The sequence below is a fragment of the Bicyclus anynana genome, chromosome 7 (assembly GCF_947172395.1).
Source record: "Bicyclus anynana chromosome 7, ilBicAnyn1.1, whole genome shotgun sequence".
Classification (NCBI taxonomy): Eukaryota; Metazoa; Arthropoda; class Insecta; order Lepidoptera; family Nymphalidae; genus Bicyclus; species Bicyclus anynana.
In genome coordinates, this window is record NC_069089.1 from 3197376 (window position 1) to 3215885 (window position 18510).

Genomic DNA, 18510 nt, shown 5'->3' on the forward strand with positions numbered 1-18510 from the left:
TGACGCTTCAATAAACATCGTTATAGATTTTTTAATGAGAATTTTCAGGGCATCTAGTGAAGGGTTGCCGAGAAGCTAAAAGTCTGGCGTCGATGTGATTTTTCGTGACATCCCGTAGACAATATCAAAAAAATACGCTTCGTGTTGTAATTCATTACGCAATGGTGTCACAAAGCAGCCGGTGTCAGTTTGAACAAATCGTCCTATTTGCGAGATCTTCGCAGGTTCTGTAAAATGAATTGCCAGTAGATTTATCTCTGTCCAAGTCGCGTCAAATGTCTGAATACTGCGCTGTTTCCATTGATCATGTAAATATAATCATTGCTCGTATCAGCTTATTATAACATCCCATTATACGGGCCAGGCTTCCCCATAGGAGAGGGGATAAGGTGCTCAGACAGTCATCATTTATTCATCGCATTTATAACTATGATACTAGCTTCGGAAATAATTACAAATTACAATACTATAAAGTAGACTACTACGTACCTAAATACTTAATCCATATTTATACAAATTTAGAAAAAAAAATAGACTAAAGAAAAGACTGAAACTAAAACTAAATGATTAAGTAACTAATACAAATTCTTTAACCTTCTTACTAGCTTACTGCGTAGTTCCCGTTTTCGTAAGAATACGGGGATAATTTATAGCCTTTAGCCTTTGTCGATAAATGGGCTATCTAACACTGAAAGAATTTTTCAAATCGGACCAGTAGTTCCTGAGATTAGCGCTTTCAATCAAACAAACAAACTTTTCAGCTTAATAATATTAGTATAGATTGATGATGATGAGTGCAATAAAGTATTTAGATGATTGAACATACTGACCCACTTGAAGTTAAAAAATAACGTCCAACCAACCAACCAACCAACGTCATGTCCTCCAACTACATTTTCAAAATATGTCCAATGTACAGAATTTGACCTGTTACATTTTTATTATAAGTATAGAGGATATAGAATATCGAATATTTGTAGAAATTGAACAGCAATTATTGTATTGTGGTCAGTCCGGTTGCAACATAAATTTCATTGTAATGCCATTTCTGCGAAATGTGTTCTGGTCGTTCAAACACGAATGCAAAATCAAAGAGGCTTCCTGGAAAATCAGCTATTGACTGACTGACTGTAATTAGCTGTTCGATCGGAAAACAGAAATGGTTTGACATGCATAGCGTGTAAGCCTTTTGTAGGGTGTTCTCTTCATTTAAAACTGTTGTTGACTACAGAACAATTTCATGGTAATTACTTTAGTTGCCTTAACTTCAGACTTAGTTAACAATACAACGCCCCATGGTTTCACCCGCGTTCCCGTTCCTGTGAGAATACGGGGATAGAATATTCTACCTTAGAAAACAGTCTAAAACACTCGCAAATAACGTGACTTTCTAGTGGTAAAAGGTATTTTCAAATCGGTTTAGTAGATCCAGAGATTACGCCTACAACTTCACAAACTTTATCTCTATAAAATATTAGTATAGATTAGACATTGTTACATACTAGCTGACGCTCGCGACTTCGTCCGCAATTAGACCTGCTTAATCCAGCCCTGTTACGAAATCCGTTCTTTGTGGACCTCTACTATCTATAAACTACCTCCCTGCCAAATTTCATTTTTGTACGTCAAGCGGTTTTTGAGATTACGTGATGAATGATCTTTCGCATTTATATATTAAGATAATATTTGGCAACTGACCTCGTCGGTAACCTTAAGATTAGGTAATCTAGATCCAATCCAATAGGCACTAAATCGTTCCCTAAATTTACCCTATCACGAATCTTATCGCTGAGGTCATAGAAGGTTGAGGTCTTATACAGTGCTGTTTTATAAGGGCATAAAATTATAACTTTACTCTTTGCCTAGGGGCAAAGGGGCATTTTGTATTTTTAGCTTCTGAAGCAGAATGTATGATACCGATTTTGTTCTGATGCGTCACAATACGACACGTCGGGTAAATATAAATCCGATAAGTCAGTGAGGAAAAGGAATTAAATCTATAAAATGTAGATTATGTACAATGTAAACAAAACAATATTAAGTTTTGTCGTAAGCCATCTCAGCTTATCTAATTGGTGTAAAGTTATCCATTATAATTGCGACCTCTATCATCAACGCTCCAAAATTCTGTGTAGTTATCCACAAAATTGATTTCATGCAGGTAGACAAATTGGGGCCTCAAGCGACAGGAGAGATTAATTGTTTTCTACCCCCATCCGCCATTAAGTTATCTCATCTTGAATTTTCCGTACATAGTTATAATCTAAATCAAAATTTGTGATCCCGAATATTGATTGTTGACACATTCTTGCAACACTTACAATATTTGCTTTAGTGACTTTTAACCGACTTCTAAAAAGGAGGAGGTTCTACGTTCGGCTATATGTATGTATTAATAATATCTATTTTGGTATTCTAATAAAATATTTAATTAAGAGAACGACGTTGTCTTTGAATGTTGTCTCTTATTCTGTTTCTTTTTCATTAATTATTAACATTACATGTAATAAACATTACCTACATGTGTGATGAGCATGAGTGTTTTCCAGTGTCTGTGTGTATTTATACATTATATAAGTATTTATATGTAGTATATAATTGTATATTAATATTATAATATCAACTATCTTAGCACCCATAACACAAGCTACTCTGTATGCTTACTTTGGGGCTAGATAGTGATGTGTATTGTTTAAGTATCACTCTTCCGCTTCCGGTTTCGCGGTGTAAACACTATTTTTCAGTGCTCCCGATAAATAATTTTAAAAACTTGTATTAAATCCACTTATTTTATGTAAAATCAGTGAGTAACAGTTGATCTGCACAGTGGCACCATTTCACAGTGTTTTTACTTGGAATTTTGGATAATCTCTTGGTTGAATTTGTGATTAAAACTTTTCTATCTTTCTTCCGCGCAAACCGTTGGCAATAATCAGACAAAAGTGTTTAAATATTCACAAAAATACGTGAACGACTCCGGACTAACATAAACAACAAGAAATCAGCTGATTGGCTGCGTCACCGACGTCAATTACGGTTATGTCAAAAGTCAGTACTGCCAACATCTAATTATAAATTGGCATAGACAATTTCGGCTCTGAACTCCTGCCTTTTTGAGCCTTTAAAAAGTGAGCCTCAGCCTACTCTGTCTAAATAAATATAAAATAAAGTTTGCAATAACATAGAAATGGAGCCCTCTTTAGATCGATCGTTTTCGGACTCGGATCTCCATCAAATGACAGGTACACCCAATTTTACCACGCCACCGAATTTTACGTCAATGCGGGTAAAAAGAAAAAGGGGAGATGACATGTCTCAAGAACTGCATAGCTTCAAAGAGGAAGTGCGAAACATGGTTTCGACTTTAATGACTACCCTCAAGGAAATTCAAAACACAAATATGAAGATTGAGAACTCTGTGTCAGTTCTCTCTGTACAGAATGAGGAATTTAAAAAAAAGATAGAAAGTATGGAAGGGCAAATAAAGGAAGATAAAAAATATATAACCATTTTGGAAGATAAAATCGAAGATTTACAAAGAGAAAGTCGAAAAACGAACCTTGAATTGAAAAACGTACCTAAGAAAAATAATGAAACCAAAGAGGATTTAATAGATATGATGATATCTTTATCAAACAGCATTGACTGTAAAATCAATAAAAGTGACATTAAAGATATCTTCAGAGTCCGTTCAAAAAAGGAGGGTGTCCAAAATACTCCAATTATCGTAGAAACGACTTCCACTATGTTAAAAACTGACCTACTCAAAATGAGTAAGTCTTTCAATATAAAACATAAAACAAAGTTATGTGCCAAGCATTTGGGGTTCCGCACCTCTGAAGACACCCCTATTTATGTTTCTGAACAGCTGACGCCTAAAGCGGCCCGTTTATTTTTTCTGGCCCGCGATCTTGTTAAGTCAAGAGCATACAAATTCTGCTGGACGGCGTACGGAAAAATATATCTAAGAAAAAACGAGGAATCACGTATCATTTTAATCACGAATGAATCCCAAATCCAAAAACTCTTGCAAGAAAAATGACTATGCTCAGTTCCTAACGTCAGATTATCATTTTACACAGATGTCTATGTTTTTCACTTAGTCTTTGTACTCTCATATGTCCATTATTATTGTTTTTGTGTACTATTGTTAAATTTAACTATGTACGATGCAGTTTCCTGTAAACTCACTCAAACTTATACACTTAAAGCTGCCTGTAACAAAATACATATACCACATACATACTCCACGATACTTGTTGTTTTTAGTAGTTACAAATATAAACTACAACTAGTTAAATCAAATATTCTTGATAACACTCTTGATCTCACACAAATAATTAATACATACAATTATACTTGTTTCATAATATTTACATCATATACATACTTAGTCTTAACAATTATAGAATTTAGCCATAATTTATGGTTGAAAATGAATATATTAGTTAGGGCAATTTTTGTACTCATACCAATACATACTTATAGTTTCGCTTGTCACACTGTGTATAGAATGCATTCAATAAAAAAAAACCTAAAATGGACTAACAAATATAACGTTGGTATAATGACTAGCGATTCACTACTTAGCACACTTGCACTCATATCCATACTTAACAATTCACACAAATTTAATACGATCTTAAAATACACATACCCATATACAATACAAACATGTTACACAATCAATCATGAACTCAGAAGTATAATCTTAATGTTAAAATATGTAATATCTATCTTAGTTTTAATAACACAAATAATAATCACTCTTTTTTACTACCTTCACATTACAACTTTTTACGTAGAACATTTACGACACATCTTATTACAATGTACGGTACTTGATTATGGATAGTCAGTTAACTAACGCGCAGGAGATAGACAATACTGATATTTATCATTCACAGAGTTGTGATCTGGAAGACTTGCCAAAGTATTTCCATAATATAAGAGAACAAGATATTACAATTTTAAATCAAAATATCAGGAGTATTCACAGCAACATAAATGATCTAGAAATCATGTTGTCAACACTACACTGTAACATAGACATAATCATTTTAACAGAATGTTGGTTGCATCCCAATAAAAATGTACCAATTCTTCCAGAGTATAACTCATTTTCAACTACAACTTATTATAACCAAAACGATGGTGTAGTTATTTACGTTAAAAAAACATTAAATGTGGACTTCAAAGAAATACAGATCAGTCAAGCATCATGCCTGCAAATTGAACTTAATAATTGCATTATACTTGGTATATACCGCTCTCCCTCGAGTTCTGATGTTGATGCATTCATCAACTCCTTAAGTAGCTACTTGGAGCACCTCAAAACAGATAAAAACCTTATTATTACTGGAGACATTAATATTAATATTATTTCAAAAGAAACTGAGCAAAATCATGAACGTAACAATAGGTCTAATTATTTAAACATACTTTCTACCCTAGGATTTCTGCCCGGTCATGTACTTCCAACGAGAGGGTCAAGCTGCTTAGATCATTTCTTCCTAAAACTGAAAAGCAACGTTTCAACGAATATAGCCGTTCTTAACACTTCAATAACTGATCATTTAACAGTAGTACTTCACCTAAAAATCTCTAAACACAAAAACGTTGTCTCTGTTTCAAAAACGAAAGAAGTTATTAGCTATGACGATGCTTTGAAATCTCTACGACAAAAAAACCTTTCACGGTTGCTCTTTAGTGAAGATCCCAACTATATTATACACCAGTTACTTATATCAATACATGAATCCATCCAGGAAAATACGAAAACTGTAAAAATTCCAAAAAATAAACGCATTATTAAGCCTTGGATTACCCCAGGTATCCTACGTTGTATTAAAAATCGAAATAAAATGCAAAGAAAGTGTAAACAAGACCCCCTAAATGAAATTTTAAAAATAACGTATAAACGTTATAGAAATCACTGTAACAATCTTATAAAGAAACTTAAACTGAATTATGACAGGGAACAACTAGCAAGATCTTCCAACAATTCTAAAACTTTATGGAAAAATATTAAGAGGGTAACTAACTTAGCTCCGGGTAACACATATAATACTGCTTTACTTAAAGTCAAGGCATCTCCTACAGACTCTACTAATTATGTTAACAATTACTTTGCGAATATTGGTAAGGGTTTGGCAGAGGATATTATTTCTGGTCAGTCAAAGTCCTACTCAACAGATACAGTGTATACTCAACTGTCATCTTTTGTCTTACTGAGTACGTCAACTGAAGAAATTAATAGTGTGCTTTCTAGTCTCAAGACCAATAGATCTACAGGACTGGATAATATTTCTACTAGATTTTTAAAGATGGCCAGAGATGTGGTATCCCCAATAATTTGTCACTTCGCCAACCTATGCTTTGAAAGGGGTATTTTTCCTTCTCCTCTAAAAGAAGCTGTTATAACGCCAATACATAAGAGTGGTGTCCGAGACGATGTAAATAACTACAGGCCAATATCGGTTCTACCAGTTATATCTAAAATACTAGAAAAATGTATAAATAAAAGACTTATTAATTACTTAGATAAATACAAAGTAATATCAAAAACACAATTCGGTTTTAGACAGGGTAAATCGACAGAAGATGCCATTTTATACCTAACAACATCAATTGTTGACCAAATTGATTTGAGAAAAAAATGCTTATGTGTCTTTTTGGACCTGAAAAAGGCTTTTGACACCGTCTCGGTTCCCATTCTGGTGCAGAAGCTTGAAGGAATAGGAATTAGAGGTACTCCTTTAAAGTTATTTAGGGACTATTTAATAAATCGAAAGCAAAAAGTCAAAATAGGAGAGTATGTTAGCGAAGAGACAAATATTTCATATGGAGTACCACAGGGGAGTGTCTTGGGGCCGACTCTGTTTCTGGTATACATCAACAGTCTATGTAACTTAAATTTGAAAAATGCTCAAATAATTTCGTACGCTGACGATACGGCAATTGTGTTCTCCGGCTCAACCTGGAAGGAAGTTACATCCTCGACTGAAGAAGGTCTTGCATTGGTTTCTTCATGGTTACATCTAAATTTACTTACTCTTAATGCTGCTAAAACTAATTATATTTGTTTCTCTATAAAAAATAATAGTCAACCAAAAAATGACCTTTGCATAAGAATTCATAAATGCGGTGACGTAACGAGTAAAGCTTGTGGTTGTCCTATTATTGACAAAGTAGTCTCTATTAAATATCTAGGTATCATGATTGACCAAAAGTTGTCTTGGTATCCACAAATTGAACTAGTTGCAAATAGGGTTAGGAAATTGAACTGGATTTTTAAGAAACTAAGATATGTTGCTCCGACTAACTTGCTCAACAAAATATATATTGCTTTGGCACAACCCATCTTAACTTATTGTATTCCTTTATGGGGAGGAGCTGCTAAAACAAGATTTGTTGAAGTTGAAAGAGCTCAGCGGTACTTATTAAAAACCATATATTTTAAATCCTATCAACACCCTACGGACTTATTATATTCAGAAAGTAAAATGTTAACAGTAAGACAATTATTCATCTTAAACGCCACTTTAAAACTGCACAAATCCCTTCATTTTAATCCAGATCATTTAAATAAAAGACGTCACGGCAACGTTACAACCACAATAATTAACAAAACTTGTTTTGCAGCTATGCAATATAAAAAACGATCAAGTATGTTATATAATAGACTTAATAAACTTTTGGGTATTTACCCCTTAAACTACTTTGACTGCAAGGGGAAGCTCTCTCCATGGTTACAAGCCCTTACCTATGATGAAACCGAAGATCTGTTAAACGTTATTAAATAAATTCCGAGTTAGTTAAGACAAAACAATAAACAGGAATATTAGATTGGATACACATTCCATTTCAGTTTCAATTACTCACACACACACACACACACACACACACACACACACACACACACACACACACACACACACACACACTCACACGCACTTACACGCACACACGCACTTGTACGCATGCTCATGCAAACAATTTTATTCTTATTTCTCACTTATTTTGCATGTTAGAATTGTAAGAAAATTATGTATTATTTGATTTATGTTAAAATTATTGTTTTTATTTTATAATTATAATAATATTATAGTTAAGGAAGAGCGGGGCTTTCTGATACAGGTCTAGTACTTAATAGAAGGTCCCAGCCCAATCAGCTATGTAAACTTGATAAAACAATAAATTTTCATTTCATTTCATTTTCATTTCATTTCATTTCATTTCATTAAAGTATATTTATTATTATTACATTTTTAATCCTCTCATTTATGTGTTTGTCTTTTTTTTGAAATCTTAACAATGTTAATAAAATTCAAAATTTAATACGAGTATTTCTACAATTTAATGATAATAAAGTGATTATTCATCGTCCACACTGATTTATTACCGATATAATATTAATGTTCACTGCTGGACGAGGGCCTCTTGTAAAAACGTCCAAATAAAAAGGTCTTGAGTCACTTGCGTGCAGTATTCTTTATAATCGATAGCAGTCTTTTTTAACAAAGACTACTATCGATTATTAAAAATATTATTATTAATTATCTAATAGAGGAGACGATATGGAGCTTTGATACACCATACAATCAGGGTAGGCTTTCAGTGATAATGATAACTCTTTTAGTGATAATGATGACTCTCATCGATCATTATTGCAAAATAATCAGGGCTGACAAATTTACGTATTCTGCGAAGCACGGCAAAAGTTCCTATCTCCGAGCTCAGAATTTCTTGGAAGAAAGAAAACAAAGAGCTCAATTTTCAAGAGACTAAGAATTTCTGGCGTTCTTGTTATATATTTTTTTATTCGATGACAAGTTAGCCCTTGACTGCGATCTCACCTGTTGTTATGATGCAGCCTAAGATTGAGGCGGACTCATTTAGGTACAAGTTTATTCTATGGCCGGTGTCTATCAAAAAACCGAACCTGCAGGCTAATTCAGTAACTTTATTATATTAGTTGACATATTATATACGAAATTGAGAATTAATGTAACAATTCGGTGCCTACAGACAACTTTTCGTGGATATCATATGAGCCAATTTAGAAAAAAATAAATGCTAAGCTGAGCCGTGCTGGTAATCAAATCCAGTTGTTGAATTTCATAATATTTTCTTGTCTTCAGTGTAACGAACATCTTCCTTGTGAACCTGTCAGCGGCCGATCTGCTGGTGACCGGCGTGTGTATGCCCATCCAGCTCAGTAAGGCCATCACACTGGTGTGGTTCTACGGGGAGACCGTCTGCAAGATTGTCAACTACATACAAGGTTTGTTCGGATCAGTCAGGCACTTTTTTGCTATAAACAGATAATATTTAAGAGAGGTATGATGATGAGAGCGATCCCTTTTACCGTTGAGCTATTGAGGCTTCTTTAGTTATGCTTAATTGTCATCATCGTCATCATCATCCGCCACTGTCAGTCCACCTAGTGGCTTGTTGACATTTTCCAGTGCGGGGTAGCCGTCCCAGCACCTTGAGACCCCAACACGACCCCAATTCGTTTTAGTTAAATAAACATGATGTGCACACCTGCAGTCAAGGAGGCCATTCAATATTAAGTTTTAAGAAAGACTTCCCGTCTTTCTTGCGAAGAAAGACTTCCCGTCTTTCTTCGCAAGTTCTCTCGTCAGGGGTTGCCTGGTAGAGATTACTTTTAGTAATAAGGCCGCCTTTGTATGCTAAGTTTAATTTGTCTTTTTATTGTTTTAATTTATAATTATATTTTTGTGTGCAATAAAGTATTTCTTCTTCTTCTTTTATTTTACTAGCCCATTTTGTTTAAGCTTCACTGGCACGTTTTTCATGTACATTCTAACACTTAAGTATTACCTAATAACTGTTTACTAACACACTATGGATTTTTTTATATTCTGAAATAAATCATTTATTTCATTCAAAAAATTATATTCTGATTTTTTTTTTATATTACTAAGCTGGGCTAATGTAATGTTAATAAGTCACAGTGCCACATATTCTATAACAAGATCCCCAAGACTGTGATGGACCTGGCAATGCATAACTTTATGCAATGTGTTAAAAACATTTGCTTAGTCAAGGTTACTACAACTATGACGAGTTTGTTTATGATAACGGTGCTTAAAAGTCATTGGATCATCTTCCATCTTCACACAGGAAGTAAAATTATAAGAAATTGTAATATTGTGCGAAAACGCAGGCCCACAGGGTTGGAGGCCGCAGGCCCACGCGTCACAAAGAGAAAAATGAAGTGTCGGAACTTATGTTCAATCCAGCTCCAGAGGTCCTGGGTTCCAGTCCACCTGGTCACTGTATGCTATTTCCTATTAAACTAACCTAACCTACCTAATTGAGACTGTGAGGCTATTTGGATGAAATAATAAAGACTCACACAGAAAGTCCAGAAATTCTTTATTTGTCAGTTATTTCTTATTAGATAACTAGAAACTATGATAAATCATATACGCTTAGTGCGAGTGATGTTTTCCTCGTCCCACGGAGGAAAGAAGATGTGGGTTACTTGGACCGGACTCAAAGGCTCTAATGACCCGGTATCTCAGTCGTTGAATTGAGAGCCCGTGGGTCCAAATCACACTACCGGTCACCAACCAACCAAACGGAAAGTTTGTTTATTTTCCCACAATTCCACCTCCGTAAGAGAAAGCATAACTAAACCTTTAATTACGCATGTACTACAATAGAATCCTCAAGCAGCATAATATTTGCTGTTGGACAAAATTACACAAAGTATCATATATACCAAAATACCACGTACAAAATACTAAATACAAAATACCACGTACAAAATACAAAATACCACGTACAAAATACAAAATACCACCATAAATCGTTAAGCACTAAACTTTAAATTATATCCGAACACGGTTCGGAACCAATGTCCAAATATCCAAAATCCCCCCCGAAATTAACGCCTTCCACGAATCCCGCGACGTCACGACGGATTCGTACAACCCCTTCGAAACTCGTAAAACCTCATAAATTACCCTTTTAAATTCTCAAAGGTTCTCGAAACTCATTCTTATATCTTTCTTTCTTATTTTTCTTTTTTTTATTTTTTCCACTGAAACGAAGAAATGACACGTCATTGTTAAGTTCTACCGGCGTGGTCAATGACCCCGCCCAATGTCCCGTAAGGTGAAAAATATTTCTTACCTGATAATATCAGTTCTCTCTAGCCCACCCCCCCAAATATTAAATTTAGTCGCTATACGAATTCATGGCCAACGGGAACTGGAACAAAGATTTATACATTCTTTAACAGCGGCCATTTTGTAATACCTGAATGTGCAAAAAATATGTACTCACGGAAGACTCCTGTGATTTTCCCAAGACTTAATAAAACTTATATTTTCAATGAGCTGAACATAATATTTTAGTTAAGGTTTTTGGTCTCAGCAGACCTGCTACATTAAATCCTTCCCCCCCGGATATTTTTGTTCAGCTCATGGTGGCTGTTTCCAGAAAATGACCGAAACCCTGTCCCCGGCGAGAACTTTGCTCACACGTTTTCTTTCGACGCATCAAAAAATTTGTTCGTTCATACAAATCTTAACTATAACAATAGAAAATATTTATCCCTTTTATTTTTGTATTCACAAATCATAAGCTTGCCAACACCATTCTAGTGCCTTATTATATGTTTTTGAACCCCCACGACGTTTGTTTTACCCGAAAATTGCAAATTTGCACACCCCGACCCTGAAACGAAACGCAATCTCACACAAAGAGACACGCTCCTGTCGCCATCTACGGTTTAGACGCCCATTCACTAGCGACCCATAATATAATCAATTCTTCGCACCTTTTATGAGCGCGTTTTGTACGGATTTCGTCATCATGCCAACAGATGGCGCTTTACACCGTCACAATTATTATCAATTGTAAATTATAAACCTGTATGATTTTTATTATAAAAAGAGACTTGAGTTTCTTGCCGGTTCTTCTCAGCAGAAACTGATTTCCGAACCGGTGGCAGAATCTTAACAAATAGTCAAATGACGTTTCAAAAGTGCTTGTAAACTGAACCTATTTGAAATGAATTTTGAATTTGAATTTTTTATTTATATATTTTCGAGACATGAAAAAATACATAGTAAGTATCTGTCGGAGTATATGGGGTTTCACATCAGAAGCGGTTGTCTGCAAAACACAATTATTGAATGAAAGTTTGTCAGGTCTAACAATTCCCACCATGTTACCAATAAACTCTGAGTGGCAGAGAATGACCTTGAGTGGAGTCACGCACTTGTGAACGATGTGTGTAGGGTTAAAGGCGCCTTTGACAGATGTCTAACACTTTTCCACTCAAGTCACTCTCCCCGCCTATCCCATAACCCAGGATTATTATCCAACAAAGGTGTAGACGGATCGAACACCACGAAAAGAATGAGCTAGACCGCCCGAGCGGTCTCTTATATCACCAGCACTCGGTCTCGCACTACTTTTAACCCAGTTTTGTACTATCTCGATTCATGACGACCGATCAATTACTCGCGCCGACATATCATTATAGTGTGCTAGAAGTTTTTTTTTTATTTTTTTTACTCTTTACAAGTTAGCCCTTGACTACAATCTCACCTGATGGTAAGTGATGATGTAATCTAAGATGGAAGCGGGCTAACTTGTTAGGAGGAGTATGAAAATCCAAACTCCTTTCGGTTTCTACACGACATCGTACCGAAACGCTAAATCGCTTGGCGGTACGTCTTTGTCGGTAGGGTGGTAACTAGCCACGGCCGAAGTCTCCCACCAGCTAGACGTGGACCAATTAAGAAAACCTCAATCGGCCCAGCCGGGGATCGAACCTAGGACCTCCGTCATTAAATCCACCGCGCATACCACTGCGCCACGGAGGCCGTGAATAGTTATACCAAAACACTTGTGTTCAGGAGTAGCGGTGGCTGCAAGCGTGTTCACCCTCACAGCGATGTCGGTGGACCGCTGGCTGTCCATCTCCCCCGAGCCGCGGCTGCGACCCCCCGGGCGACGGCAGGCCTTGCTGCTGCTCTCGCTGCTGTGGTTTGCAGCGCTGCTTATCTTTATCCCACTCCTGATGGTGGCGTCTGTCAGGAAGGAGTCGGTGCCTGTTATATCTAAAGCTCATAGGAATATTTCGGTAAGTTTGACCCCTGAAGGTGTTACTAGTTATTTCAGCTTCATCATCATCATCATTATCACCATCATCATCATCATCATCACCATCATCACCGTCATCATCATCATCATCATCATCATCATCATCATAATTATCATCATCATCACCATCATCATCATCATCATCATCATCATCATCATCATCATCATCATTAATAGCTGATGGACGTCCACTGCTGAACATAGACCTCATAGGCCTCTTGCATGGACTTCCAAACACAACAGTCTCGAGACGCGAGCATCTAGCAGCTTATTGCTTAAAAAAAATCTTTTGTAAAAACCTCCCCCCATCAAGACAGTTTTGAAAGTGCCTACTAAGTCTTCGAAGAATTAAAAGTTGCATACATAGTAACTATAGCTCCATAATTTTGGCTACCACAAAATATTTGGCACTATATAGAATTTTGTATTAAATTTTGTTTACGTTGTAAATGTATCTGAATGTGAAATTATAGCAATAACAGATGGTTTAATAATATTTTGATTGTGGTATTTTTAGTAGAAGGTTTTTGGGGAGAAAATCTAATGATACACTTTGCAATTATTAGATTTCTTTACAAATATGTGTTATACACTGAACAAACAACGTTAAAAGCAGCTATTACATATCAATTATTCGGTATTGACGGGTAAGTGAAACATGGAAAGTGAAGTACTCAGACCGTAGTAGCTTGAAAGGTTTACCTAAATGCGCGTCAGTTTTGCAATTTTGAATAACTTTATTGTTTGTAAAGGACCGTAACGTTAATTATATGGTTCGAAGGCTGGTTTAAAATATTTTGGAATTAAAATTACTTTTCTGATATTCATTATAATATATGGCTCATATATTCTCAGTTCTGGAAAATAAACAAATTCAATAAAGTCATTGTGGTGGTTTTATGAAACTATGATGCTAATGAAAGTATGGACGCTGCCATATTGGCCTTGGCTGCTATGCCGAGCGCTTTTTATTTTATCCCTAATCCGCGACCAGCTGTAGCGCGAATTGCATCGAAATAATTGAGACGATGGAAAAGTTTCAATTTACGAAGTTGGGGTCCCAAGGTGCTGAAATGGCGACCCAAGCAGGTTATTTTGTTGTTGGTCGGCCCCCCACCAGGTAGACTCACGACATCAAGCGAGTCCCAGGGATTCGCTGGATGCAGGCGGCTCAGTATCGTGATGTTTAGAACGTTTTGATGTCCACAGGACAAAGGCCTTGCAGGACGTCTCGGCTAATAAGATAATGATGATTTTGATAAAGTCTGTCAGTGGATGACCATCAGGTGATGTGTGGATGAATCATCATTATCAACCCATATTCGGCTCACTGCTGAGCTCGAGTCTCCACTCAGAATGAGAGGGGTTAGGCCAATAGTCCACCACGTTGGCCCAATGCGGATTGGTAGACTTCACACACGCAGAGAATTAAGAAAATTGTCTGGTATGCAGGTTTAATCACGATGTTTTCCTTCACCGTTTGAGACACGTGATATTTAATTTCTTAAATGCACACAACTGAAAAGTTAGAGGTGCATGCCCGGACCGGATTCAAACCCACACCCTCCAGAATCGGAGGCAGAGGTCATATCCACTGGGCTATCACGTCCTCGTGGATGAATGATTTATTGTAGCTTCTGTTTCAGATAGAAACTAAGGACGTCCACTTTTGTACAGAGGAATGGCCCAGTACGGAGACACGAAAACAGTTTGGCACCTTCAGTTTCACCTTAGTGTATGCAATACCTGGTAAGTTATAACAACCTATTGAATAGCTATGCCCAACGGTATCACTCGCATCACTATCGATCGCAATGAAATGAGTATTTTTAACGGACGTTAATAAAGCGTTTAATTGAATATGCTATTTCGAAATGGGCACATGTCTGAAAATTTAAATTAAAAAGAAAACTAATTATATTCCAAAATCAGTGTATAATTTCTAAAAGTAAATAATGGATTACATTTTGGTGTTAATTTTTTGGCTGGTGGGAGGCTTCGGCCTTGGCTAGTTACCACCGTACCGGCAAAGACGTACCGTCAAGCGATTTAGCGTTCCGGTACGATGCCGTGTAGAAACCGAAAGGGTGTGGATTTTCATCCTCCTCCTAACAAGTTAGCCCACTTCCATCTTAGACTGCATCATCACTTACCATCAGGTGAGATTGTAGTCAAGGGCTAACATGTAAAAAATAAAAAAAAAGCCTAGAAAATTACTAAAATTATTTTGTTTTAAAAATAATCTAAACATGTAATTAGACATTTTACATTTGTGAGATGTATGTATAGAATATCCGAAATGTGCCGTTATCGAAATTGCATATTCAATTAAAGTATGAAGTTAAGAGCGCGCAGCGCGTCGGTACGATATGGATAAAAGTCGAAGCGCAAACGAGACGCCGAATTATGACTTTCACGTGAGTGAAAAGCACGGAGCGATTGACGCGCAACGCAAATTTTATGACGTGAGCGCCAAAACCATTTTTACCTAATTGCAAGTAAATTAAACAACATAATGAAAAACAAAATGGCCATGTTCAAGATATATACCTAATTTTCTATACAAAACAAAAAAATTAAGAAAATAAGTTTGCTTTTCTTGAGATTGAAAGCAAAATGTGAGCAAACATGTATTTTTCAAAAAAATAAACTATCGAGAAAAGATTTACAAATTGTGTATTTTGTATAGTCATAACGAAGCTAACACTTTGAAATATCATTTACCCAAATATCAGGCTTCTAACTTTTCCAGAATCTAAGATCCAGAACCATTTGTAACCACCAAATTACATATTGCACACTCTTAAATGAAAGTCAAACGCATAAAATTGAAAATGTCGTGTTTTAAAAACGGTTTCATGTGAACATGTACTTGGGAATAAATTTGTTGTATTTCATCGCTTTTTGATGTCTGTTAAAAAGCTCTCGTTCGAATGAGGGCTTAAGTATACCATATTCCAAAACATCTGTGCTAATTTTAATTCAGATACATTTGTAATGTTGTGACGCTGGATAATTTTATACTAATATTGTAAATGCGACAGTGTGTTTGTTTATTTGCCTGTTACGCTTTCACGACGAAACCACTAAACAGATATAAAAAAAAAGTAGTTTTAAATAAGAAGAGGAATCTTGTCTTCAAGTCTCAAGACAATTAGCATCGTAGCAACCCTACTGTGCTTATATAGACTCTAAAATTTAATCTATCTTAGTCTATAAAATCAGAGTTGTTGTTTTAAGAAATTTGTTTGTAAGCTACATAGAACAGATATTAAAAGATAGCCTACCTAACTATTAAAAGAAATCTCATTTTACGAGCTACTTATAACGGAGGCGGAAAAAATGTGTGGGATGAACCAAATATTCATCGTTAAAATGTATGTAATTCATATAATTGTAATAGGGTACAAGTGAATTTGAAACCCGTGAATAAAACTTTTCTTACACAACACCAAGATATTTATACATCAGAATAAAGTACACATTTTCTAGAATATAAAACCATAAAAACAACCGTAAGAACTTAGAAATTCATTAACAAAATCATTAAACTACAACTTCAAAAATCAAATTTTGACAAATGATAAGTTTCTATGTTGTCGATAGGAAAAAGGCGGTGTACGCACTCTACAATAAGAGTGCAACGTAGAGAAAAAAGTTTAAATAAAATTTACAGCGACAAAAGTATTCAGTAGGTAAAGAAGTTGCATTTTCAATTTTGGGCGTTTGAAATAGACCTTCATTTAACTTCAACCCCTTTTTCATCGTTTTTAACGCCCGTATAAAAAATGATCGTACGAATAGGGGCATAAGTTTTGCGCAAAATATCAGCCGGGATGTTCAACACAAAGATGCACCATTCCACATATGCGTGATTTGTAAAGTTATTAGGAGTAGCCCATAAAGGCCCATTATTGGACATTTCCCATTTTTTTTATTATTTATAAGCAGGTCGATAATGTTTTTTTACGGATAGAAGATACAAATTGCTGTTGAGAAAATAATTTACAGAATTTTTGGAATCTTTATAGATAAATATGTTTCTTTGCTTCGCTCCCTTGTCTACAAATTAAAAATAGACAATACCTACAGTAAAATTCAGAATAGCCAATAAAAATTAGTGGAATTCAATTCATATCCGGTGTAAGGTCATGTAATATTGTCAAATGTCATTATTACACAACTTAAAAAGAAACATTAAATCGTAGACAGAGAAACATGAAACAAAACAATTTCTTAAATTGCTTTAAAAACACCGTAGACGAACGTGACTACGTGAAGATCACTGACAATCTGTCAGGGTGTGAGGTACGAGCAATGTTGCCATGACAAAAAGTCTTAATTAATGTTGCCAGCTAATGTAAAAATTAAACTTTATATAATTAATTTAAAAAAGTGCGGGTTCCAAAAATATTTTTAATGAATGTTTTAAGCTACATGTTCTGCTTAGTTGACACTCGGAATAAAGGCCCAGTCTCAATACAAAATTGGAACATGTCTTTTCTTTATTCTTTACAAGTATATTTTTGTCTCAGGCTCCATCACCATTCTGTCGTACGCTTGCATGGGGCGAACACTGTGCTCGGTGCGACCACCCTTCGACATCGACGAGGGAAACGTTAGCATGCAGCAGGTGAGACTAATAGTTCTTATGCTTAGCTTCTCTAGGAAGTACTACTGCCTATATCTTAGTCTTGCTGTGATCCGGTGTGAGTTACGGTTGCTAAGTATACCAATTGCTTTATTTTGATAATAAATTAATATCATCATACAGTTAGAGAGCCCGTTCTAACGGCAACATTTCCATTATTTTGTTTAAATAAAAGAAAACTTATTGTGTCAGTATATTAGTTATAATTATGTCTAAGGAAGAAACGTGATAGCCCAGTGGATATGAACTCTGCCTCCGATTCCGGAGGGCGTGGGTTCGAATCCGGTCTGGGGCATGCACCTCCAACTTTTCAGTTGTGTGCATTTTTAGAAATTAAATATCACGTGTCTCAAACGGTGAAGGAAAACATCGTGAGGAAACCTGCACACCAGAGAATTTCTCAATTCTCTGCGTGTGTGAAGTCTTCCAATCCGCATTGGGCCAGCGTGGTGGACTATTGGCCTAACCCCTCTCATTCTGACAGGTGACTCGAGCTCAGCAGCGAGCCGTATAAGGGTTGATAACATGTCTAAGAAATGATGTGTACTGCAAAGTCGTAGTATATTATTTTATTCTATCATCTATATTTTTGCAGCGCGCGTGATCTAAATAATTTTTAAGGTACAAATTTAACACCTTGGGTTACAATATTAGAGTTTTAGGAAGGATCCCTTTTTCTTTGGAAATATAATACAGCTATAGCTTAT

General features: G+C 35.8%; 1 protein-coding gene across 1 annotated transcript in view; it reads left to right on the top strand.

Annotated features, from left to right (window-relative positions):
* Positions 1-18510, top strand: part of LOC112058139 (neuropeptide FF receptor 2-like) — a 50865-nt gene that overhangs the window by 14156 nt on the left and 18199 nt on the right. Inside the window, exons 2-5 of the mRNA XM_024098821.2 lie at positions 9144-9286; positions 12906-13132; positions 14799-14901; positions 17688-17785. Of these exons, the coding sequence (XP_023954589.2) occupies positions 9144-9286; positions 12906-13132; positions 14799-14901; positions 17688-17785 (571 nt within the window). The remainder of the gene's footprint in view (positions 1-9143; positions 9287-12905; positions 13133-14798; positions 14902-17687; positions 17786-18510) is intronic.